This window comes from Ochlerotatus camptorhynchus, unplaced genomic scaffold (assembly GCF_037179485.1).
Source record: "Ochlerotatus camptorhynchus isolate MF236.1 unplaced genomic scaffold, CSIRO-AGI_Acam_v1.1 ptg000646l, whole genome shotgun sequence".
Lineage (NCBI taxonomy): Eukaryota > Metazoa > Arthropoda > Insecta > Diptera > Culicidae > Ochlerotatus > Ochlerotatus camptorhynchus.
Window position 1 is genome coordinate 461,906 of NW_027041125.1, and position 25,119 is coordinate 487,024.

The 25,119-nt window shown below is 39.5% G+C and overlaps 1 protein-coding gene across 23 annotated transcripts in view; it reads right to left on the minus strand.

Moving 5' to 3' along the window:
- Positions 1–3,903: 3,903 nt before the first annotated feature.
- Positions 3,904–25,119, minus strand: part of RyR (Ryanodine receptor) — a 180,467-nt gene continuing 159,251 nt past the window's right edge. For 13 of the 23 annotated variants that reach the window (XM_065237788.1, XM_065237783.1, XM_065237785.1 and 10 more), the window contains 10 exons: positions 24,963–25,100; positions 24,444–24,730; positions 23,718–24,385; positions 22,476–23,656; positions 22,181–22,417; positions 21,846–21,958; positions 8,950–9,043; positions 8,632–8,886; positions 4,943–8,452; positions 3,904–4,883 (listed from right to left, as the gene is read on the minus strand). In XM_065237788.1, coding sequence (XP_065093860.1) covers positions 4,668–4,883; positions 4,943–8,452; positions 8,632–8,886; positions 8,950–9,043; positions 21,846–21,958; positions 22,181–22,417; positions 22,476–23,656; positions 23,718–24,385; positions 24,444–24,730; positions 24,963–25,100 — 6,699 coding nt within the window. In that variant the 3' untranslated portion in view covers positions 3,904–4,667. Of the gene's footprint in view, positions 4,884–4,942; positions 8,453–8,631; positions 8,887–8,949; positions 9,044–9,400; positions 9,511–21,845; positions 21,959–22,180; positions 22,418–22,475; positions 23,657–23,717; positions 24,386–24,443; positions 24,731–24,962; positions 25,101–25,119 lie in introns of all 23 variants that reach the window. The other 10 variants (XM_065237801.1, XM_065237794.1, XM_065237802.1 and 7 more) reach the window with 3 other exon arrangements.

A 25,119-nucleotide genomic window follows, 5' to 3' on the forward strand; every position in this document is an offset into this window, starting at 1 on the left:
CATATATGTGCGTGACGCTGTGAAAATGCTAATAGAAGTGCGGACGCTGCGGAGAATACGTAAATTCCCCTATATCCTGTTCCTCTAATTCCTTTAACTTTAGAAGCGTTATTTTTTCTAGGGGAATTGGTATGCGCCGGAAAGCTTGCCGAACCGGAGGGACTGATTCATCGATTTTCACAGATACTGTCATGTCTATTTAATTTATATTATATTATAACTGTAAGCAAAGTTATAACTGCTATTAATTCTCACCTTTGATACAGGGCATGGCACTGCTGCTTGTAACATTCAGAAACTTCACCACTCCTAATTTTTCTGCTGAATTTCCAGACAGCAAGCAACACTTCCCATTTTCGATTACAAAGAACGTTGTGTTGCAGGTCCGGTCTCCAATGACAATTTCCACATCGATTTCTCCAAGCACTGTCAACGGACGGTTGGATCCATATCCTCGAAAATTTTTACTGCTGCCCTTTCGTACGTCGAATGCCTTAAATCCCACCTTCTTCAGAGTCTTCCAATCCATTGTACTAAGGACGTCTTCATCAGCACCAGTATCTACCACAAACCGAAGATTTACACCACCAACTGCAGCTATCACTGTGCGTTTACCGTCCAGATGAAACAATTCGCGAATCTCTACTGTGTTAGTAACATTATCCACTTCTCTTACGAATTTGAGCTTTCTGTTCGAATTTTTACCCTGAAAACGATTTGTTGGCGATTCGAGATTCTTAACATCACCTTTCCGATTTTCTCGTTGGCCATACGGATGAAAATTTTTACGCGGCTTCCAACAGCAACGTGCAAAATGGCCAACTTTCCCACAATTGTTGCATCGAGAGACCCGAGCAGGGCATTGCTGGTCACCAGAAATATGAGTTCCCAAACACCGGGTACACGTACCTTTGTTGTCCATTGAAATGTTGCTTGATTTAGAAACCGCATTCAAATCGTTGAAATCCGAAAGCTGACAGGACCTTGAACGAAATTCTTGCACTTGTGCGGAAACTGATTCATGAGTTCGCCCAATTTTCAACATTTCTTCAAGAGTAACATTAGCTTCTAAATATTTGGCCCTTAGTTTATCATCGTTTTCGGTCGCATACACTATTTGATCCATTATCATTTCATTGACTTGATCTTCGAAGTTACATGCTGTTGCTTGAGTTTTGAGGCGTAGAACAAATTTATTCAATTTTTTCCTTGGGATTAAACTTGAGCTGACGGAACTTGTATCTCTCGTATCGGAGTGACATCCGAGGTGAGAAATAATTATCCAATATCTCCATTGCCGCCCGGTAACGATTGTCCAAAATGCTTCCAGATACCTCCAGATTTTTCGCAATTTTCCGAACGTCCGGTCCACCGAAACACATCAACGCATTGTATAGCTCATCGTGGTCATTAACACCTTTTAGCGCAAGGTATGATAAAAATTGTCTTTTCCATTCTTCCCATCGCACAGATGTAGGACCGTCGCCAGACTCGTGGAATGGCAGTATATTGAAATTCAGCTGTAATTAAAATTTTCTGAATATTTGTTCGCATTAAACCACACACGATTTCATTGATTGACTTTTCACTAGCTTTATCTATTTTCAATTAATATAAGAATTATAATTTAATTTTAAAATAAATTTACATAGCGGACTGGAACCCGAAGTTCCCTTCGCTTTTCCCTTATATGGGATCAGTCAAATGGCCTGGAATCTTTGTTCCCTTCATTTGACTCTCTAAATGGCCTGGAACTTGTATTCCCTTCATTTAGAGACACTTCAATTGCCTCACCTCAGTAGACTTCCAGACAAATGGCCTGGAATTATTATTCCCTACATTTATCTACCTAAATGGCCTGGATATTTTTCCATAATTCCCTTCATTTAGGTTCTGTTTTCAACATTGAAAGATTTAAAACTTCACATTTTCCAAAATGAATGTACAAGTTATACTAGTGGAACTCAAACAACTGTTACTAAGAAAAAAAAATATTCGTTACCATGGACATGTTGACGTTTCAAACAATTTGCACAACTTGAAGAAAATTTCCGTCCAATCGACTTGTGATGCCTTGCTGCTCTAACCTTCGCCCTCGTCTTATTTGATGAACTTCAAATTGTCTTTAAACACGTACGGGTAACGTTTCACCACTCGTCGCCAATGTAGCAGCTCCAAATAAAACGTCTTGTTCCGATGAGTAGTTGAATATGAATCACGTTTTATTATCAGTAACCTGGCTTGGCCTACTATCATTACATTCTTAAATCTATGCCTACTACACAACGTATAGTTCGTCTAATTTTACATTGAAAATGTTATACAAAATTAGACGAGTACATTCGTTGTGAGTCAGGTAACACAGTAACATTGTTGTATCCGGTGGAATATTCCGAGTCATATCACAACCACCTTCACCAAAGTTGCCGAGGAGTAGGCCCCATCATCTAGTCAAACAGAAGCGGAAAATGAGGGGAAATATTTAAAACATGAAAATCAAACTTAGTCACTCAAAATTGATCAAAGCAGTCGCACATACATCAACAAAATTAGAATGAAATATTGTTGGTATAAACATCAAACGTCAGAGCGATCTTTTGCGTATTATTTTATTATATTGATACAAACACTAACCAATCCAATTTAATACATTTACAGCACATTACTCTGATATGTGAAAGCTTGATATGGTATGAGCAGGATGTGTGACTTTAAGATTATCCAAGCCAAACATCCAAGCCAAACATCCAATCCAAATCAATCCATACACAAACATAATTTTTCTATCGCTACGCACCCGTCTCAAATTTTGTAAAATCGGGCGAGGGTCGCTGCAGGATATTTTAGCATGGATTGGATGATTAACTTGCAAACTTTTGGGTATGAGTGGGCAATCAGAAAAACAGACCCGTCGCACTCATAAAATAAATCACATAACCAGTGGAAAATATCCATGTGAATTTCGAATAACTTTCATGTGATCCCATAATTGGAAATTGCACCACTAAATCAGATGAATGTTATGTGTCCAATGAAATCTATATGATTTCTCATATAGAATTTCTAATGCTATGTAATATTCAGGTAAAAATCATTGTTTTTGTTTTTGGAAAAATACTATGTGCGTTCCTAATAGAATTTAAGTGAAAACTTTTTTCAGTGCACTTTAACACACTTGCACAGACAAACAGACATAACACATTGAATATTTCAGTGTCAACATTTCAAAGGGGCGTAATTGCTTTTGTAAACAATGGCTTTAGACGTCGATTTCTCGCAAATGAAAACCCACACCTCCAAATTACAAATGCTAGCTGATACAGGAAACATTCCTCTGCGTGCTGGTGTCATTCATTTTCATGAGTGAGCTTTCATTCGCGAGAAATCGACGACTAAAGCCATTGTTTACAAATGCAATTACGCCCCTTTGAAATGTTGGCACTGATTTCTCGCTGTAAAACATCGTTGCTAAAACATTACCGCCATCTGTTGAGTACACTGTGGTGGGCACTACGCTGAACAGATGACGGTAGTGTGTAAACGTCAAACGCAAGGGAATTGACTATGCACGCCACAGGTGGTGGTACTACCAACTACGATACTTTTAAATTGTCCGTTAAATGATTGTTCGATGAACAACTTTCGAGTGTCATGTCTGTTTGTCTGTGACTCTTGGTCATTCGTAACTTGTCCGGGGGTGAGATTTGAACACGTGACTTTGACGTGAGAGGTATGTACGCCGGAATCGCCCCCAAGAATTTCGTAGCGATAAAAGCCATACCGGACGCCAATCCGTCAATTATCATTGCAGTTAAACCCGAACCCGATTTGTTTTCAAGTAGTCAATCCCGAACCCGACCATCTCTAGTGGTGCCAACTCTGCTTCAAATAAAACTCCTTGCATTTACTCATAAGTAATCGATCTTTGTTTTTATTATTAATCTTAATAAAATCTCTTCAACTAGGTAAAAAGTGTTCAATATATTAACTACTTAGTTCGCATAAATGTTTACCCTTCCACATTTCGTCGATTTGTCACGTTTTTCTTCTTTCTTTGTTTTCCTTCTAGTTTTTAACAGTACCATTTAAAAAGAGTATAAAAAAGACAAAACTTAAGCAACGAAAAGAAATACATACGCTTCAGTGGTGGTGCAGACGAGAAAACAAATGAAATTAAAATATTTATCAACTAAATGTCAGTTTGCTCGTTCGTGAAGTGACAATTAGTCATGTTTTTGTTTTATTTATTTAAACGATGATCGTCCTTGTCAAGAAGTTTTCCAAGTTCCAAGTTCTTATCTATCGAATTATAACAAGTAACCCGAAGTTCCCGGCGAGAGGTTTTGGTTTTGAGATGATCTTTGTTAGGTAAATATTAAGTTGCTTAATGGGTGATTTAAAGATTTACAATTTTTCCCTAAATTGAGTCTTACTTTGATTTTACGGGGTTTTCAGATTGACATTTCATAAATGTTGATTTGTTTTTAAAGTTGTTTTGTTTTGGAAAGTTTTAAAGGGTAAGGATTTCTTTGGAATAGTCGATCAATTTTTAAAAGGGAAGCTTTGAAAAAATGTCTTTAAAATTTTCTTCCTACATTTGTTGATGATTGTTTGGTTTCTGTTCGTTTGTTCGTAATCTTTGGTTTGTTCTAATGTTACTCAGCAAATTAACTGCCACCGCCGCTCAGTTCATCTTCGTACTGCTTCCTGAAGCAGTCACCGACGGGGAAGAAGTCCCAACATCTCTGCTGGTACATGTTCCACACGTACGTCTCCTGACCGGTATATTCGGTGTCCGGTTTGTTGATTAAATGCATCAGGAAGAACATGTAGTTCGCCAGGTTGTGCTCCTGGGCGACGTGCGTATCGAACCCGTGGGGTACCTATGGAATATGGATTGTTTGTTAGACTAACCACTGGAGTAAAGCTTTTCGAAACTCACCTTATCGAAATAGTCTTTGCCTATTCCGCAAATGAAGCAGTTAGACTCCATGTCCTCCTTGACCGACTCCAGCTGATCACGAAGCTCACCGAAAGCATCAATGATCAAACCCTGGATGATGGCAAGCAGAATAACGATGACGAAGAAGAAGAATGAGATGTCGAACAGGATACGGTACACCTCGTACTCGTCACCATCCGGATCACCGATTTCGTCACCTATACCACCACCCGCCCGGACACCCTTGTACAGATGGAAGACAAAGCAGGTGCCCATGTCATGACACTTCCGATCGCCCTCCTCTCCATCGTCGTCCTCCTGGATGTAGAACTTACGGAAGAAGTTGAACGCAATTACGGTGTAGATGTACACGATGATTGTGAGCAACATCATCGTCAGCACCAGCTGTTTGCCGTTGTGCGTTACGGACTGCAAGATCGTACGTAGCGTCTTGAAGCCTACCGCCACATCGAGCAAGTGAGCCGCAAAGAAGAAATTATTGAAGTTACCCATGACTGAGAAAATGAAGTACCACAGTGAGTACAGGAACGAATTATCCGTTATGGTGACGCCGGCCTTCCAGATCTGATATCTCCAATCGATGTTTGCTATAAAGTGGAATAAGCCACCTCCTTCGACACTTTCCTGGGCGGCAAAGGCATTCTTCTCCATTCCAAGTAGATTGGAGATAGAATCAAAGTCATAAGTTTCGCTGTACTTCTGACGGACCTTCTTCTTGACGAATTTATCCCAGTAGTTGACCGGGAAAGTCTTGGCCGAAATGACCAGTTTATCCCAGTGTGATTTGATATCGTCGTCTTCCGGTTGCTCAGCAATGAACAGTCCATCGAATTCCAATCGTCGAGCAATTTCCTTTTCGCGCTTGAAGATAGCCAGTGGTACCTTCAGGTGATAGTAAGCGATCAACATGCAGAGCGATACCAAACTGTGCAAGAAGGCCGCCACCCGCATTACGTGTTCCATGTAGAAGAAGTCCTCGTCCACCTCGACCTTTTCCATTGGATCTTCTCCGTCGCCATCATCACCACCATCTCCACTGCCACCATCGCCGCTTCCTCCTTCCAAAACCGTTTCCGCCAATCCAGAGCCAAGTCCCGATGCCAATTCCATCATATCATCGCCAGATCCATCTGCAGCGTCGTCCTCTCCCAGTGTTGTTACCTTGTAGAATAGCAGCATAAAGTTGATACAGAAAGCCAGCACCAAAGCCACATACTTCAGGTTATAGAAATTCCTAGCCAAAAAGCTGACGGCCTTCTTCGTGTACTTGGAGAAGTCGATCTGAGTAACGGCAGCTGGCTCCTTAACTTCAGAAGATGCTTTCTTCTGTTCGGCCTCAATGTTAGCCAGTGTAGCTTCCTGAGCCTTCTGGGCTTCGGATCGTTCCTGAGCCGCACGCTTTGCCGCTTCACCTCCCAAGAGATCAATCAAGGTCATCGGTGGTTCACCACTTGCAGCATCAGCCGATAGTTCGCCGGCACCATCTTCTGGACTGCTTTCGCCAGTCTCCTCCACAGACGAAGACGGACTTAACGCGGGTGATTCGTGCGCTTGTACGCGGTACTGTCCGTTCTCTTCCTTACTGATATCTAAACCGAATGCTTGTACGGTGCTCGGTGGTTCTTCAGTCGGTAACGGTGGTAACGCTAGTAGCGTAGGTTCAACCTCTACGATCACTTCCTCTTCCAATTGAGTCGATCCACGCATCAGTGACATGAGAATGTTCACCAAGTACTTGATGATGACCGATACCCCGAAGCCCGAGTAGTAGAATGCGTAGAAGATCATCTTGAAGAAGCCGACGATGATTTCCGGGAATGATTTCGTCTGCAACACTGCGATCTGGTGCTTGATGTTCGACGGGGAGATCATGTACATCGAGTAGGATAGACCATCCTTGATGGCTTGGATCGTACGTTTGATCGGATCCCGTGCTGCACGTTCCTCCTCTTCTTCGCTAATGTACGTGAAGGATGCCTCGCGGTGTACATTTCCGCCGTCCTCGTCGCTAGCCATCAATCCCGAAGCGTGAGTCATTTCAAAAATGGCATCCTCGCAGAAGTTTACGAACGCTTCGAGCTTTTCCTTGTCGCCACCCTCGGTAACGATCGAGTAGAAGAAGGCACGCTTGGATTCCTTGATTTGCGGTTTCTCCCACTGTTCGATGTTGGCTTCCTTGATCTCGAAGTATACTCGTTCGATGCGTTTGGACGAACCCATAATTTCGATGCGGCCCAGGAACGACTCGAAGTAGTTCAGGACGGATCCGGCAGTTTCCAAAAACCGTGCCAAGCGAGGTTCATTGGGCATGTGTTCCGAAAGGTTGGTCAACAGTACAGCCAAGTTGAAGCCGATTTCCTTTGCCGGTTCGTGGAAACGATCGACGAAACCAATGTAATCGATCTTGCCATCGTGGTTGCTTTCGCAACATGCCAGCAGGAAGTTTATTTCCTCCGGTGTGTAGCTCTTCTGCTGCTCCATCTTCTCGCGGAAGTCCTTCGGTAAAATCCAACCATCACCATTGGGATCAATTTCCATGAAGCTCGGAGTGGAGGTCAGATCCTTCAGCTTGAGGAACATATCGAAGTACTTGAGAATCAGCTCTACGTTGGAAGCCGATTCGACCAAGGTGTCCACCATCTGCTTACCGATCGTACCGTTGACGACATTACCTTCAAGCATGGAAAGCATCATGGTTATCATGTCCTTCTGCAGGTTCAGCAGTTCCTTCAGCAGATCGACCTGGCTAGAGTGCTTGGAGAGATTGTCCTGCATGTGTGAGAACAAGAACAGGAAACCTCCGACGGCATCCCACAGACGGGAGTGGGCCAGCGCCTGCTGATTCTGCGTACACGGACCCTGGATGACTTCAGTGAGGGTGTTGAATACCTGACTGGCGACACCGATTGCCTTGAAGAAGTTAGCTTTACCGGCTGGATCGATCAGTTCCTTACTGGAGTAGTGCCAGTAGAAGTCCATGATGGATTCCTGAAGTCGCAACAGGTAATCGACGGTGCAGATAACTACGTTGACGGTGGTGGTATTACCGGCTTGTGTTCTCAGGTAGTTCTGCCAGTCCAAGTTGTGACCTTCACAGGTCAGCTGGATGAATCGGAACAAAGCGCATGTGAACTCGGCGTCGTGCATGTTCTTCTCGCCCGCTGCTCCTTCGGCACCGACTCCGAGACCTTCGGCCTTGGTATTACGCTCGAAGGCGTCCAGATCGAGGACACTGCAAGAGTTCATTAGGCCAGCGATCGAAGTGAAGAATCCAACGTCTTTCTTCTCCTTCAGGTGATTCAACATGCCCATCTGGATGTCGATGTTACCACCGCGTAGAATGGCAATACCTAGCTCCAGGGTACGCATCACCATGTCCGAAGGGATACCCTTGGATGCCGATATGTGCAACAGGACCATCTCAGCCACTCCACGGTTCGCCAGGCGGGCTTGGTGGAATAGAAGTTTTTGCTTTTCCATTTCTTGTTCCTGGAATGGGGGAAAAACGGTTAGATCGTTTTAATCGAATGTGCAGCACTTATTACCGAGGTTTGAAATCTTACCATGAGCTTATCCATGGTCTTTTGGGTTAGTTTTGGCATGGACGATTTAGAGGTTAGTTGGGATCGCATTATAGGCTTCAAGGGTTCTGAACACGCCATACTTACATGAATGCTAGCACCACCTTCATCCTCGCCGCCGCCACCGCCTTCCTCTTCGTCGCCTCCTTCCTCTTCCTCTTCACCACACGACCGGGCCACAATGCTCGCGTAGGACATGTACAGGGCGTCCTCTTGGAGGGCACCGCTGCGTTCCGTCATCGCACCACGGCAGAAGGTCGTCACCAGCTGAGTCAGCGGATCGGGTTTACCCTCCTCCTCTTCCTCCTCCTTCTTCTTCTTTTCGGCATCCTCGAATGTTTGCTGTAATGCAAATTTCCTGTTATCAGTACGCTCTTCCGTACACAGATTTGAAACAGAACTTACAGTAAGGTCTTCAATCATGACCTCCTGTCCAACATTCTCGTCCTCCAGCCATAGTTCGGAATAGGTCTTGGCGAAGATGTTACACGCTCGGTGTCTAAGAAAGTTTTGGATCCATCCCGGAAAAAAAATATTTCGATTAGTTTCTAGTTATAGTTTAAGCAAAGAAAGAAAAAACAAAACGAAACAAACTAAACTACGACAACGAAACGAAAACAAAAAAAGAAGACTAGGTTAGTTTTAAGCGGTAGGGATCTAGATTAGAGTTCAATTTTATGAGGATACGAAATCGAGCTCGTAAACAATAAGTAAGCAAACAAACGAGATACGAATAAACGAAACATAAAAAATTGCATCTATTGTAGTTTTTAGACGCTCCACGAATCGTTGGAGAAGAGAGAATGATAAAAAAAAAACAACTGCGTAAAAGTAGTAATAATAGTGGACAAGTCACCTGCTCAATCTATACATTGGTTTTGATCTTATACATGCAACAGCCATTTTGCGACGTGCTTGTGATAAAACTAGTTTCACATTCTTACGGCTGTCTTTTGGTCGGCATGCCTATATATAGTTGGTGGTATCCAAGTTAGTAGATTACAATGCGGTTAGTAAATCTTATCTTGAGCCAATAAATATGGTAGTAATGCGTGTGTGCATGTGTGTGCTTGTGTGTGTTTGTCTCGGCGTGCATTTGGTGGGAATGATAGCGAACAGAGAGACAGGGTGTGAAAGAGGGTGAGGCGGTGCGAAAGGGTAGAGTTAGTGGAAGACCAATGAGCGGTGCGCCGTTTGTTTGTTAGTGGTGGTAGTGTGTGATTAGATGGCTGTGTGCGTGTCAGGGGCTGATTAGACGTGTGTTTTTTTTGCTTAAAAGGATTCACCGAGAGCGTAGAATTTTGTTTAGACCGAATTAATAAGATGCTAGTTGAAAGTGCTTTGTCAGGGGGAAGACATTTGATTTTAATTTTGCTGTGGTTTATTTCTCAAAAACATGACACTTAGTGCAAAAATACATCATTCTAGTTTCTGTTGTCAAGTCAAGATCGCTCCCACAAAAAAGGATAACAAAAGATAAAAAAAGAAAGAATGCTGGTTATGCAAAACTTTTCATCTCTGAAAAGTTTTGTTTCAGACTGCGCCTTTGTTAAACTTTGAATAAAATTAATCTTACATTACCATTCATTGCACATCAATCGAATTACGGATAGATAGATAGAAGTCGCAAAACAAAAAACAAAATCGATAGCGCGGAAAATCATTAGAATTAATGCAAAATACAATTCTTTCCAAAACTAACAATGCCCGAAACTTGGAGTTAGAAATGCTTTATGTGAATGGTTACAGTTGTCTACTTAGCATAAAATGGCTCATTCTTCGCACTTAACCCGGCTGGTATGGTAGTTTGCGGCTCTCACCGTTTCGCAAACTGCACATAGTGAAGTCTCAATGTAAAACATCATCAATACTGTCATATGTAATAAATCACACCACAAGTACAGTGAAGAGAGGCGATTTTTGGAAACGTTCAGATGGCTACCATGAAATTTTCTCTGAATATCTTTGTGAAATACAGTCAACTCTCCATAACCCGATATTGAAGGGACCATCGAGTTATAGGATTATCGACTCGTGGAATAACAATTTTTTGTTATCGTCTATAACTTTAAGGATAATACCGAAATACTGCATTTACTGGAATATTTGGCCTTATTTACTCATATGAATTCGGAAAATGGTTCAAGGAACGGATGTTCTGAACAGTTAATTTAACAGATTTGTATGCAGTTCAATGTGATCAAGAATGATTGAACCATTTAAAGTTCAATTGATTTGAACACTTCATGTCTGATTTTGAACACTTCTCTGGGAGCATCTGGAATATTTTTGAATTTGTTACCAATGATCCTTAGCCCAAACATAAATACATTTTGACAAGCTTCCTTACACAGTTATGTTTTTAAGATTTTGAACTCTTAGATGTTTGTTTAGACCATTCGGGCTTGGAAAACTTTTTGAGAGATCTCGGACTGCGAATCTTGATTTTTTTCCGGAATAGAAAAAAAAATCATGCATTGAAATCAACTGCTAGTTCATCTCCGTCAAAAGCTGCTCGTTTTTTCTCACACCAATTTATAGGACTTGGATTTTTTTTTCGATATTGAATAAATTTTATAGAGGGCACTGAATTTTCGAAGATTAGGGTTTTTAAATTTGGTAAGAAATCAAAATTTAAACTTCATTTAAACATGAGCCGTTCTTTAGAGATTTACTGTTTTCGTGATTTTCGGCAATCACATTTTTTTTCCAAGATCATTATTTTCTCACACCAATCTATTTGACTGACTTATAGTTTACTGTGGCTAACAATGTCCTAAGTTTACAAGAAGGCTGTTTTTCTCATAATTCGTTAAAATATGTTATTTTTGGTTAAACAACAATTTGATTGGCGCAAATGTTAAATCAATTTTAAGGGAACAGCTTTACAATCTAAACAATTAAAAGCTTAAGTTGAACATTTACTAAGATCTCAAAAAAATGCAATGTCCTAATGTTTCAAATTCCAAGTCCAAGTTAAAGGTATTAAAAAATTCCAAAGTGCCAGAATAAAACAAAATGAAATGATGTATGTTATGTTCACAATCTTAAAAACATACCGAAGTTTGGCATTACGAATACTTCTGTTAGTGTTGGAACTGAAAAACTTGTCATATTTCAGGATCTTGGAAATTTTTTCCATGTCTGGAATATTATAAAATAAAACTTCCTGAGTCTTAAAGGAATGAAATCTCAAAATTTATTGATTTATTATTTTCTTACCAAATCCAATATCTTGATTTTGGCAGGATATCGAAAAAATATCTATGCTGAAATCATCCTGATTCCCTTGGAACTATTCATGGGATTTATTCAGTGTTTTTTGAACAACTTCCTTACAATAATCTCAGAATACTTTCAGAGTTCATCTTAGACCTATTCCTTGTATACATTAGAAATGATTACCAACTTTGGTAATTTTTACCGAACGTTCAACAGCTGAACTGTTCAGTAAAAATCAGGCATCTTAATTCATTAGTTTTAAGGCTTCAAATCATTGAAAACTTTACCACAATCAGGCATGGAAAATCATTTGCATTCATTTCGTGCATTCATTTACATTCATTTGCCTCTTACTTTTTTCTTCACCAGCATTCCGCAAAATGATATATAAAGCTTTTGTAGGTTTTGTTATTAGCTACAACTTTTGTTAACAATTCAAATCCGTATCTCTCATGCATGACGAAGCAGAGCGAACAGAAGCCACTACTGTTTTTCAGTGAATATATTTTACATTCACTGAAAAACAGTAACAGGTTCTGCCCGCTCTAGTTAGTGATGCATAAGAGATACAGATTTGAGTTATGAGCAAAACTTGTAGCTAATAACAAAACCTACAAAAGTTCTATAAATCTTTTTGCGGAATGCTGTTGATGAAAAAAGTTAGAGGCAAATGAATGTAAATCAATGTATGAAATGAATGCAAATGATTTTCCATGCCTGACCACAATGGCAAGAATCTAATATTTAAACAAGGCTGACAGTGTTTTGAAATTAAAATTAAGTGAAACATCTCTTTAGAAAGAGTGATATCCTTGTAAATCATCTGCTGAATACTCCTTGAAGTCACTATGCAATGCTCTTCAAATTATTAATAATTCATGCAGTAGTTATAACTTACGAATTCTCCAACGATTTCTCTGGAAAATTCACTTGGAGTTCTCCTCAGCATTCGATATGTATTCTTCAGAAATTCCTATGTAATTTTTCTAGGAATTCCTTTTTAGTTCTGCTCAGGATGCCCATATGTTCTTTGAAATGCTCCTCCGAATTCCCATGGAACTTTCTTTTGAATTCTTAAAAATTATCACCGGATTATGCTTGCAATTCACTTGAAATGTTCCTTGATATTACGTATTTCCATAGAGTTCTCTTGAAATGCGTCTTTGTATGAAATCCAGTAGAATTATTCCCAGAATTTCCAATAAATTAATTTCAGAATGCCCTTTGAATTTTGCTCCTTCTCTTAGAATAATACTCACTTTGAAAGTTTTCTAAGAATTGCATAGATGTTTCATTAAAAAATATTTGGCACTCAATTCAAAACTCTTCCGGAATTCATTTCCTAGTTCCTTTGAAGTTCATCTGGAATTATTTTCAGATTTAATTTTAATCCTTCTTTTAGCATACTTCCGAAGTATTCCCGTAAAATTCCCATGAAATTATGCTCCGGATTCTTTTTCACCCTGAAACTTTTTGAAATTATCCTCTGAATTCAGTTGGAAGTTTTTTTAATTCCCTTGGATTCCTTTTCCGAATTTCTTAGGAATGAACTTCAGAAATTTCTATGAGTTTTCATTAAAATTTCATTCGAATACTATTCAGGGATTACTTTGAATTCTACTCAGAGCTACCTTGATATTCTCCTCAGGTTTCACATAGAATCTGGAGTTCTTCGGGATTACTTTTCCTCACAGTTGTTCCCAGAACTCCCTTGGAATGAGTTCCTTAGAAATTATCATCAAATTTCATGAGCCTTGAAAGTCATGCAAGCTACTTAATGTTGATGTTATTTAAATCTGTGATCTCGGATAATACCAATGCTGAAAAAATTGTGTTTTGCTGTGGTTAGCTGCGCGCACGCTGAGTTGATAGAAAGAAGATTGATGGCGATTCTGAAGATTTCCAGCAAAAACATGATGCGCGATGCAAGTAGATGCGAGAAATGAAAGAAGATTTTTCGAAGGTTGATTTACTAGTGTGAGATTTGTTGAGTTAGTAGAATTGAGATTTGGGTGTGTTGCCCTCCTCTGAAAATACCTAGGAAAATACTCAATGTCTGACACAATGAACATTTGTCTTCGGTCCAGTATAAGTATAATTATGTTTAAGCGCAAACTTTCAAAATAGTTTATCCAAAATTTGTGAAAAATATCCATATTACAGAACCTGGCCTAATGACCTTCGGCATCCACCCTGTGCATGTAACCTGTCTGATACATTTCGTGATCCTGCTATAAAATAAAGGTACGGACCATTTCCCCGAAACGCCAGCAACCTGTTCTGATGTGGTAGATGGGTCCTAGGTACTCAATATGACCACCAGTTATCTTGTTTTCAAAGTTCCTTTGATTTCAGCATCATCATCACAGAATTCAGAAGCTCTACTTTTGACATATCGAGTTATAAAATCAAAATTACACTGCATAGATCATCAACCAAAGGAGGTATTGACTTGCAGAAATGTCGACTTATGGAGAGTACGATGCATGGGAAAATTAAGAATCCATCGAGTTGTGGAGGGTTGACTGTATTTGGAATTGTCCAGGAATCACCTGAAAATTTTCGGGAAAGTTTTCGCCGAAGAACATGAACTTTTAAAGCTCTCTAGATATGTCCTGAATGTCCTTTAAACTATCCCTACATGTTCAGAACGATGGAACATCACTCCCAAGTAACATTTTAGGTTTTATTAAGTACTACAAAGCTACTATAAAACAACATTAATAAAACCCTTTGCCATTGATGCATCCACTAAAAACCTTATTAAGGCTAATTTCTGAGGGGTATATTATCAAGCTCTTTTGATGGGTCTAGGTTCTAGGTTCAAGATTGATTTACTGCAAAAAGGTAGTATGACGAATGCATTGAGAACCATTTGAAAACCGTATTCAAGCTACAATCACCAGTTAAATTCAATTTTTTTTTCTGTGAAGACGAGCTCAAAAAAATCCAATAAGGTCATCAGAATAGTGCTGCACCGAGTATTCGGCCGTTATAGTATTCGGCCAAATACTTTGGCTGCATATCTAGCTTTGAGAGGGCAAAATTTCGCTCATTTTGTCGGCCACTCCTTTGAATATCGGCACAGCTCTACCTTAGAATACAGAAAAAAAAAATCATTCCAGATAATCTCAAGAAATATTCTGGAGAATACCAGAAGGCATTCCGAAAGTATCGCAAGGGGAATACAGCAAAATCCCAGGCAAATGAGAATCTAGGGAATATCAAAGTGGTCCTCCATATAATGTTAAAGATATTCCGAAAAATCCCAGATGTACCCCAAGTGATATTCAGCTTATTCCCAAGAGCTACTGCAAATAATTCTAGAATGTTCTTTACTGAATGCTAACAATGATTCAGGAGGTTTCCTAAGGTATTTAGTAGAATCTCGAAAGGGATTGCAGATATTCTGAGAGGCTTTTCGCAGAATCCTACGATCGATTTCGGAAAAATCCATAGAAGTATTCCTTGATATCTGAAGAGGTTTACGGAGAATGTCAGAATCAATTTGAAAAAATGATCGAGTACATTGTAAATGAATCCAAAGAGATATATTCCGCAAATCAAAAATTCCGAAATATTCCACAACATATCGTGTGTAAAATTGGATTTTTTTTTTTAGAAATGTTCATAGGTATTAATTTTGTAATTTCCTTATACGTTGGAATATCTTGGAATATATTTTCCACTTGAAAATCTTCTTTGAAGTTTCGCCCGGAAATTAGTTCAGATTTTTGTTTGGCATTTCTTCAGGATTGTTGTTTATGTTGAGGTTTCCCTTAGCTCAGTCAGTTTAGGAATTTTTGGGCTGGAAAATTAGAGTATGATTGTACTTGCCACACAATTATACTAATGCAAAAATGGCACAGGCATCGAAAGCTCTCAATTAATAACAGTGGAAATGCATCTAGAACACTGAGCGCACAGAATAAGCTAATATGCGATAAGCAATGAACTTGAAAAACGAAGAAGGAATGTATCTTGGGACTTTCCTGTGTTTTTTTTTCTGAAATGTTATTTTCAATTTCATTTTGATTTTCCTTCGGAATAACTTTTATAGTTTTTTGCGATTGTAGTTCTTATAGACTATAGAAGCTTTTGAACAAAACTACTGTACTAAACTAGGGTGGCTACTAACCTGGAATTACCAGAGAATTTAAATGCCTTGAAAAACTTGGAAATATCAGGGAATGTGTATATACACACCGCTATCCCTATTTAACTTTCTCAGAGAGCCAAGAAGCAGACAATTAAAAAGTTAACTGCGCACTGAAGTGACTGAAAAGTGAAAGCAGTAATTTCACTTCATTTCAAAAATTAATTCATCAGTCATTAACTCCTCATAGTAGATGAAATTTGTTTTCGAGATGACTTTTATTGAAAACCAGTATAAAATCTTAACCTGGAAATTTGGTGCTGGTACCTGGAAAAACCTGAAAAACTCAGGGAATTTTGATTGAACTTTTGAGTTGCCACCCTGCAAACGTATGAATGCTTCGTTTACGTCAAAATCATTGATATATTTGAATATGACGGCCATACGTGCTTATGCCGAAGAAGGTTCCAACCCTCGTTTAAAAAGCGCCAAAATTGACTTAAATCGTGAAAGTGGCGTTGTAATCGCCAAAATGACTTTAAAAACAATAAAATAGCCAAGATGGTCGTTTCGAAACATCAAATAAAAGCTTGCTTTGAATTGAAAACAACCCTAATTACGCCAAGTAGTGTTGAGAAAATATCAAAAAATCAAATCTCACCAACGCCCAAGATCACGCTCGATTTTCGTAGACAAAAATCAACAAGCAAACTACTGCGGTTGATTTTGCAAACTGCGATATCGCAGCTCGGAATATCAAGCAGATCTCACCAAACTGTGGTGAGATTGAGTTTAATGATTTTTGCTTTACACCCGAATGCAATCGAAACTTCCATAACGGCTTACAGCAGTCCCTTCGCGTCTGCCATCGGTGAAGATTGAAAAGAGATAGCAAACTATGCTTTCTCTTTCTAAAAAAACGACGTGCAATGGAATCATTTTTGTGTCGAGTCAACTATCAGCTTGATTTTTGCATGTTGTGAATAGTCTCGCAATATCAAAGGAGTTTGTAAAATCAATATCAAGCATGATATTTTGTTCCAATATAACGCGTGATATTGTAAGCGCATGAGAGCGGAAAAATATCAATTGATTTCTGATTGTGCCAACACTGACGTCAATAGGAAAAATTACATTACAATAAATAAATTAATTAATTAATATACTATAGTAGCTAGTTCATTTGTAGGGGCTAGAGGTGGAAGCATCGTCTTCATCGCCAAATATTTAAGGCTGTTTATGGAAAATAAATGTCTCAACTCACTCCAAAAGTTTATCATGAAGGATGCCGTTGAAAAAATTTTAAATGATTTGAATCAGTTTGGCTGAAAATAAGTTTAAATTTTGAGTAACTTTTTTATAATTTAAAATAGAAGTCGTTGTAACGAGTGAAAAAAATTAAAACAAATTGGTTCTAATTTAAGCAAAATTATACTAAAAAATAATAAACTACCTGGGAAATCGTAGAAAATCAGGGAATCTCAGGGAATTAAATTTTTAACCTAGAAACTCAGGTAATCTCAGGGAGTTTTCCTTAAATTCAGGGAAATATTTGTCAACCCTAATTCATAATTGCATTACAAACTATAATATCACCAATCATGTAAATAGGAAAGTGAAATAATGACTTTTTTAAGAAGGCTTCGACTTAAACAATTTAAATCCAGGAAAAAGTTCTTTGGAAACGAATCATTTTTTAGAGATCCAAGACATGAACCATTTCTTCTAGGTTTTGGGAAGTATTTCAGTTTCAAGGGTTTGTACTTCTTTTTCTCTTTTACTACTGTCTTCACAGATGGTTAAGTGCAGGTTGGTCCATCTCACAAGGTTTCGTAGTTGGGAAAATCTTTAAGATTGCGAACTTAGCTTTTTGTCAAAATCCAAGGTTTATATGACATATGATTGTGGATCATTTGAGATTTTATGGATTCCGGATTTATTAATACTTTTTATATTCTAATCCAGAAAGATTTGCATTTCGTACTCATGACTTTGATTCTAATTTTGAATTAAGTTTTGTTTAAGTCTTAAAACAAAAACGAAGCTTGCGGGTCATTTGGAAGTTATCGGATCTTGAATTTGGAAACAGTTTAATTAAGATCTTGGAACATGAAAAAAAATTAAGACCCAGTGTAAAACAAACTTTCAAATCAAGATCCCTGCATTGAAAACAAAATCACGGGTAATTTATAAAAAAATCCAATTAAGAAAAATGTTCACTATCCTCAATTTTCATTTTTTTTTTATGATCCGGTACTTTCTAGGTTCTATACTAAGAAATATTTTCAAGATTCTTTTAAGACATTTTTGATGTTACTTTTATTATTAAATATAATAAATTGAGATCCCGGATTTGCAAAAAAATGATCGGCTTCTACAACCCAAACAAAAAAAAATGAGTTGTAGGACTTTAGAACATCGATTCAGGATTTGTGCAAATTTCCAATATTCGTAAGCATTAAAATGTTAAAACAAATTTAACTCACCAAGATCCCGAGTTTTATATTTTTTTAAGATCCTGAAGTTGAATTCTCAAAGCATTAAAAACATACTTTATGATCAAAACATGATTGTAGATTTTAGATATCTACCGTTTTGTTCAGAAATATTTAAATTTATTTGATTTTGTTATTTGTTGTAATATTTATTCCCATAACAACTATCAAATTTTGAAGAATAATACGAATATCAGTGTAGCATCAAAGATGAACACTAAGATGAAACTGTCGAAAGAAAAACTTCCTATTTTAGTGTCCTCTTTCACGGTCCTTTTCATCCAATGAATGCCCCCCGTAGTCAAGGTAATTTTGTGGTTTTGCTGCCCTCTTGGTAGAGATGAAATTTTGCGCTCATTTTTATCAAAACAATCACACCAAAATCAGAAGTGTTCCATCTTTTAATTACTCGATTAACAACTAATCGATTATTTTTTGTTCGCTGTACTGCCATTTTTCAACCAATGAGAGTGCAGCACATGTTTGAAACGATCGGTGGTGATGATCCTATGGAGATGTTAATGCTTATATCGGCACGATATAACCGATTACAAATATTTTACTTTCGGTTCGTTAATCGATTAATCAATTATTCGAATGAAAATTGGCCATCCCTAGATGAATGTGAAACGTCATTTGAAATATAAGGACCGTACATAAATAATGATACAATTTGAAAGGGACCGGGGCTAATCACAAATTACGTCCCCACGGTAACTGAAATAAACACGAGTGTTCATCGGTTGGTAGCATGGTCTTTCAGCTAATATTTCAAACTTATTAATCTAAAATTTTTTAATGGGTTTCTATAAGGCAGGTGTTCTAGTGGAGTTTCTATAACTGCAGTATGGGAGTTTTGCTCGAAACATGGTGGATTTTCATATGTTTTCAATGGATCAAAAGCATGGTTTATGTTTGCAACAGATATCGCTGGTGTTATTGAAATAGAAACAAAGGTTTCCTGTATTTTAGGGCCAATAGGAACTTCCACATCTAAAAAATGACTACAAGGGACAGCCCTGTGGGGTTGTACGCAATGGTGACGTAGAACTACGTGGTCTTATATAACAAATCTTATTTGTTAACTGCAGCAGGAGCTTGTGTTTTGCGTAGGAATAGGCATTTGAGCGAGGTTCTCTCTGTTTATACTCTTTAGTATGACGCGCTTGGCATAGTTGGCCCACAGCAACTCACGAAGACCTACTGATTCCGATCAATAGCGGTGCGGCTTCTTCTTCTTTATTTGGATGCTCATGTGGGCTGCTACTCGTTGCTTCCAGACAGCCCTTCGTTGTATACTGGAGAACACCACCACTCACCACGCTGTGATTGAATAAACACCGTTTGGTTAGACCGGATGGAATTCAACTTTGAAATCTGTGTTAGGGAAATCACTTTTCACAGGCAATCGGTGCTCAAAGCAACAGTTGCACATTCGTGAAATTTTCAATAGTGACATTTTGAAAACTGATAACGTCTTAAATTTAATAGATGCGTAGAATTATTGAAATTTTCCAGGGGCAGCTGAGGTATTAACGATCAAAATCTTTCATTATTTCGTTACATGTTCCATTTTCGGTTTTCACAAAGTGTACGCCCATATAAAAATCACAGACTTAGTCCTACGTCAAAAACTATGCCTATTAATGGGCGAAGAGCTTAATCATTTAATTTTTAACTAAACCATACAGTTGTAAATTTTCCAGTAAAGTCTAGTATCACACCTGTAGTAGTATTAATCAGTGAGCTTAATTTATTTTTTGATTTCCTTTAATTCTATTATTCCAACCCTGTCTGGATTTTTTTTTTCAGAACAGTGGCTGGAAAATCAGGGCATATCAGGCAATTTACTTTTACACCATTGAGTCGACACTCTGACCTGGATTGAGACACACTGAACTATGCCCAGTTTTTTTTATATTCGCATTCTAGTCACATGAACATCGATCACCAGCTCGTCGGGGGTGAATTGAAACAACCGTGTATTTGGTTTTATATTATCCCTGCCGCCACTCACTCGAGGCTATCTTATTTCGGATCCCCTGAAATTTGATGAGATTTATCAAGTCTGAATCATGTCCGGGAGCCAAGAATTTGTTCCTGGTCTTGATTTGTTTATTCTGAATGTAAGTTTTCCAGTTTTATTTAAAATCGATAATCAATCCCCTGCTGCACGGACTTTTTTTTAAAGTCAAAGATTTTGATTTTTCAATGTTAAGGATTATAAAGTTTTTCCAATGTTTCTAAATCTTACATCCAGAGAATACTTCTAAGTCTATGTTATATCGTGTGAGATCATACGAAATACATTTGTGTAGTTTCTAAAATACGCCAATTAGTTACACAGCGTGCTTTAATGGACCACAAACATCCTTAGGATCCTTGAATCCATTTTTATTAGAGTTCAGCCCTATCCGTGTTGGAAAAATTATTCGACGATTTTAAGACTTTTCCCCCACGCCTCATTTGATTAATGAACCACACTAAATTAAATGTTACAATTACTGCGCCAATATCACCAATACATATATGTTAATTAATAGCTAAACATCAACAATTCCACAATTTAGCTTTGATTCGATGCTTTTTAGTAAATCTGTTCTTTGCTTTTATGCCATTATAGAGTGAGCAGTTGGAATTGTCTTGAACGGAGAGCAAGAAGGTTCTGTTATTCAAAAGAAAACAGGTAAACAACAGTTGCAAAGTTATGGAAATAAGTGAGAATAGTAGTAGTAGGTTCGAGTCAAGTGCAAAGTTAGATGCCATTCTGCCGCTGGTGGAGTGTTCTGATTTAAAGATTGATAGATAGATAGATAGATAGATAGAATGAGGTATTTTGCGCGAGAGAAGATAGAGCTAGGTAAATTTGCACGTGCAGTCATAACTGGATCCAGAATTTTCCTAGAATGTGTTCAACTATTCTCTGGAAAATTGTACTAAACAGTTGGTGACGGAGTAGTAAGTGCTAGTGGCTAGATTTAGGTACTTTTTTTTTGAGAAAGGGAGTGATAGGTAGCCGCTTCTATTCTGGATTTTTCATTAGTTTTTGGGAAATAAATTTCAACTATTGTTAGAACATGTTGGGGTGGGTTTCTAGGTTAGGGACATGTTGATGCTTCGGGGCCAATCGATGGTTGGTGTTAGTAGGTTTGATTGGTTTTATGCTACGAGTCAACTACCAAAAGGGGGAAACTCGATGCAGGAAAATGCCAGTGAAGAGGAACGTAATGTGGGATTTGGTGAATTTTGCATTCTTGGCTGAACGGTTTCAGTACGTGTTAGTTTTGGAAAAGAAGTGTGAGAGAAACTAAACTAGTTGTCTTTTTGTTTATGCATTAATGGTAATTCGAGAGAAGATTAAAGTTTCAAACAATCCTCTTCTTGGCAATACGGCAGTGAATGTGATAAAAACAGAACTCACAAAAAAGAAAAAAAAACAAATAGAATTAAGGTAGTTTTTTCGAGCAACAAAATAATAAACTATAAACCTTGGCAGTGAATGTAAGGAGACATGTCTGAAACAAGCAATAACCGCCCGTTTTCTCTGTATCGATACACAACTTCTATAAACATTTTTACTTTGTTGTTGTGGATGGTCAATCTAGATGTAATACCGGAAATAATATAGTAGTGTACTTTAGAAAATGGTGAATTTTCTTTGGGTTTTGATTTCAAAAAATAGATTTTTCTTAACGGCTAGCAATGTAGATGTAGATGTCTGATTCAATCGATTCGATTTTCGACTTTCTGATGAAGTGATGTATGGACTGAGAGTTTTCATATAACGAGAAGGGGTCGGAATTGGACCAATCGGAACACTTACCATGTGCAATCCGTAGAGGACCTTGGCCATGGCGACGATTCGTTCGACCGTGTCCTCGATCTTGTTGCCCTGCTTCTTATCGGTCTTCTCAACCAATTCCTGGATGGCGGTGTCCTCCTTCTTGCCCAGCTTGGAGTATAAATAGTGCTGCCAAGACATTTCATCCGCCGGGTCTAGCTTGTCCGGAAGCGTCAGCTGAGTATGAGCGAACTCCATCACTTCATATTCGGGCATTTTCTGGAAACAGCAATTATTCCATAGAAGATAACTCTCAGCTAATCCCAACCCAACTCACCTTCAGATAGCGATCCTTACAGTGCTGCACCAGTTCCTGCTCCTTACCGGCAAACAGGTTCAAGCCAACCGGTAGCAAACGCTTCAGGCAGGCCACCATCAAGCTGGACTGGATTTCCTTGTCCTTGTCACGCTTCTTGTCGCGCGCACGCTTCTTCTTCTTGACCTTACCTCCGGCTGCTGGAGCGTCTCCAGAGACGGCAGCCGTACGACGGGTGGCAGTCGGCATAATCAGTGCCATATTATCGATTTCATTGGCAGAGATAAAGTTCTGCTCTTCCTTCAGGAAGTACTGACTCTTTGACCAAACGTTGAAGATTTCGGCAACGTAGTTGTACAGCTCTTCCGCCTCGGCAATGTTATCCTTCAGCCAGTGATTCTTCTGTAGATCAACGTACTTGATCAGCAGTGGATAGAAGGAGTAGATATCGCGAACCAGTAGTTGCCAGTCTTCCTGAATCTGGGCTTCAATTTGGGACGTGTCATCCGTGGAAGACTTCAGGAAACCTCGTAAGCTTTCCTCTTTGTGGAACATGCTGTCGACTCGCTTTTTCGCACGTTCAGCCAACGGTAGGAAGACACCCTTCAGCAACTCTTCGGAGCTGTTTATGATGATCTGCTGAGTGAAGCTAGCAATACGGGTCATCCAGGGTGCATTTTCGTTGGCAATGTTCTTCTTGATCATCTTCAGAACGTTCTTCAGTAGAAGATTCATATGTTCGGCAGTGACCATAGTTACATGGTTTCCAGACTGCGGGCTAACGTTATCCGGACCTTGGTTCCACCAGAACGGTAGATACGAGCATAGCAACGGTAGAATAACGTCAATGATATGTTGAGCGTCTTGGTAAGTCTTTTCCGACTCGACAAAGTGATCCACCTCTGAAAGGATCGTCTCCAAAGTTGGCATCGAACTCTCCATCTTGGTCATGATATCCTGAGCTTCCAGGGAGGTATCGGCGATGCGATTCAGCAGCGAGAACGGATTGTGTTTGTTGCAGTGCGGTTCCAGGAAGGCAACCGGGAAGCAAGAGCTGAACGCTCCCAAACAAGAACCCAAAGCAGGCTTATGCCGTTCGATTTCGGTCTTCAGATACTTACGGTCCCGCGTGAGGTTCGCATCAGTTCCAAGATTATACAGCGATGACAGAATTTTGTAGGATGCTACTTGGATTTCGTCCACTGCAAAAGATACCAACTAGTTCAATAAGTCCACCAAAGCCGGATCTCAAATAATACTTACGGAGCAGATCACTGCCATAATCACAAGCAGCCAGATGATCAAACAACGCCGTCAACACCGGCAGTATAACCTGATTAACGTACGCCAGCGACGTGGACGTCTTCAGATGAGTACCGCGCAGGCGATCGTACTTTCCTTCCTGCAGGTTGAAGATCGTCTGTCCCAAGTCATCGGATGTATTGTTGAAGAACGTCAGCATAGACGTACGGATAAACTCCGGGCAGTTCTTCGTCAACGATTTGGCGTCAATGCCCTTGACCAGCACCTGCAGACAGCGAACGGTGATCCTCACATCGGCTCCAAAAGCAGCCATACGGTATCGCAGCAAGCTAGCCAGCTTGGTGAACAGTGCGGCTACCATTTCCTTTTCCTTCAGCGATGCTGCTCCCACATTGTTCGTGGCCGTAGCGATCGCAATGAAGTAGTTACGATTCGAAGAGAAGTACTTCTCAATCAACGGCAGCACGACCTTCGAGAAGAACTTGATATCTCTTGAGCAGGTCTTGAAAGAGGACCGTCGACTGAAGGTCGTAGAAGGCCTCAGCAGCTTCATGTTAATCGTGGCACGATCGATGTACGAAATCAACTTCTCCAACAGCGAATAAGCGAAACGAGCCTCGATGGCTGCGGCGGTAACTCCCGGCTCCTCGGTCATTCCGCGCGATGGTCTGCAAAGATAGAAGTCAGGTTACTTCCCGAAAACTTCAAGCTATCACGCAAACTTACTTGTGCAACTTCAGACCCTGATACTGCAAATACTTCAGGAACTCTTGTGAGCGTTCACGATCCTTGCGCTTCTCCTTGTCGGTCAACAGATCATACGGCACCAGCTGAGCATGAATAGCGCCACCACACTGGTTTAGCTCTTCGAACTTCTTCTTGGCCCAGATATCATGCGAATTCTCGGCCAACCGTTCGGCCATGTTCTGCATTTCCCTGCTCAGCGTCAGGTTGGTCATGTCGACAGGATGCGGGTTGTAGTTGAACGGCGAACCTGTATCTCCCTGTAATTCCTTTGAGCGTTAATTGGGCAGCGATCGCATACAGAGTTACGCACACAAGGACCAGACGTATTTTGTTCCACAGTTACATGAGGTGAGGGCATTGGGTGAAACGAATAATTTGCCAATCGTGTTTGCAGGTCAGATCAAAAACAGAGTTAAAAGGGTCAATTTTGATTGCGAATTTTTGGGGTTAAGTTATAATGTCAACGGTTAGTAAACAGGGGATCACTACATTACTTACAAGATTCGGCTTGGACTGTCTACGCATGGATCCGCGATTGGAAAGCGGGACGTCACCTTCGGAGTGTTCGACGCGCCAGTTTAGAGCAAGCAGCGCCTTTAAGCTCTCACGGACTGGTTCCCTGTAACGTTCCTTCTCCTGAAACGATCCATCAATT